Source organism: Condylura cristata, unplaced genomic scaffold (assembly GCF_000260355.1).
Source record: "Condylura cristata isolate star-nosed mole 26May11 unplaced genomic scaffold, ConCri1.0 scaffold00034, whole genome shotgun sequence".
Lineage (NCBI taxonomy): Eukaryota > Metazoa > Chordata > Mammalia > Eulipotyphla > Talpidae > Condylura > Condylura cristata.
In genome coordinates, this window is record NW_004567135.1 from 2,398,013 (window position 1) to 2,399,662 (window position 1,650).

At 70.7% G+C, this 1,650-nt stretch overlaps 1 protein-coding gene across 1 annotated transcript in view; it reads right to left on the reverse strand.

Moving 5' to 3' along the window:
* Nucleotides 1-458, reverse strand: part of GLI1 (GLI family zinc finger 1) — a 6,610-nt gene extending 6,152 nt beyond the window's left edge. Inside the window, exons 1-2 of the mRNA XM_004692420.2 lie at nucleotides 359-458; nucleotides 22-157 (exon numbers count right to left, since the gene is read on the reverse strand). Coding sequence (XP_004692477.1) covers nucleotides 22-157; nucleotides 359-458 — 236 coding nt within the window. The remainder of the gene's footprint in view (nucleotides 1-21; nucleotides 158-358) is intronic.
* Nucleotides 459-1,650: the final 1,192 nt, after the last annotated feature.

Sequence of the window (1,650 nt, forward strand, 5' to 3'; positions counted from 1 at the left end):
CCCCCCCCCCCGCCTCGGGACCAGCCCCGGAGGGGCGGAGAGGGAGAAGTGCCTGCGGCCTCACCCTCAGCGCAGCCGTGGCTCTCTCTCGCAGGGCCGTAACCGTGGGGGCCAGACATGAGGTTGGTCTGGTGGCAGAAGGGCCGACCAGACAGGCCTAGGAAAGAGACAGCGGGAGTGGGGGGCTGGGAACAGAGGACAGGTAAGGCCTGACCCGAAGACTCCAGCCAGGCCCAGCCCCACATTCCAAGCCCATCTGCTATAGGGCCTCAGATCCCCTTAGGGACGGGAAGGGGCAAAGGTAGGAGCCGGGAGGGCGAGAGGCGGCCAGTCCTGGAGGGCTGGTCTGTGCACTGACCTTCTGCCCCCGCGGTGGAGACCCCCTGGCCGGGGAGGGGCCGAAGACAGCAGGGCTCTCCATAACTACTGACCGGCGGTGGGGTCATGGAGTTGAACATGGCGCCCCAGAGGACGGAGAACTGCAGACGGGAAGGAGACCCGCAAGTTGTAAGGGGAGGGCACAGGGCAGGCGGGCTGGAGTGCAGGCGGCCGCTGGGCAGAGCCGCCTGGGACCCGCCGCTGGGGCAGCTCCAAGGAGATCAACCTGCCGTGGGCGTTACTCAGCCCGGACAGGTGAGCAGGGAAGCCCCAGGGAAGCAGAGCGGTCCTGGTCCTGGGATGCTCAGGGCCGGCTGGAAACTGCCAGGAAGGTGTGAGTGTGCGTGAGTGCGCGTGCGCGTGAGTGCGCGTGTGCACGTGCGTGTGAGTGAATGCACGGTGTGAGTGAATGTGCGCGTGCGCGTGCAGCTGCCTATCTGAGTTCAGGACTTTGGGGCCACAGCGCTCTCCTTCCTCTGCTCTGGCCACGGCCCAGCTTTGAGGGGTGGCCGGGCCAACTCGTGGGCATCGGACCCAGCACCTGGGCTGGCCGCAGGGTCCTTTCTTGCCTGGCTGCGGCGCCGCCCGCCCGCCGTCCTCCCAGCGTCCAGCAGAGGGCGCCTCGCCGCAGGCCGGCGGGGCGGGCGGGCGCCCCGGGATCGGCCCTCTTCGAAGGCAGACCGGGTGTGTTGGCGGGGTACGGTTTCTGCGGCGAGCCGTCCAAAGTCCGTGCCGTGCAAGGGCCGACGCGGGCCTTACTGTGGGCGCCCCCTAACTCGCCGCCTACTGCGGAGCCGGAAGGGGGTGCTGCCCGCGCGGGAAGGCTGGGGACCCCGAGAGGCCGGGCCGGGGCCGGCCGCCGCGCGCCGGCGTCCACTCCACCCCGGGTTTTCGGTCTCCCGGGACGGAGGGCGGGGTGGGGCGGGGTAGGGTGGAGAACGGCCGGGAGCGGGCCGGCAGTCGCGGTGGGTGATCCCGGGATGCTGGGATTTAGGGTGAGGGCGGGGTAAGATGGGGCGCGGAACCCGGGCCCCGTGACCCGGCGGAGTCCCGCAGCCTGGGCTGCGCCCTTCCGAACTCCTCCTTTCTCCCCGGAGATCCGGACCCCGCATCCAAGACCTCCCAACGCGACCTTGGCACCGCGCGGGGGGGGGGGGCACAGCTGGCTGGCAGCTGGCTGGGGGGACGCTTCTCCCGCCTCCTTCCTCGGTGACTCACCCTAGGACAGCAGGCGGGAGCTCGCAAACGACCCCCAGCCCCCAGGAGACCCCC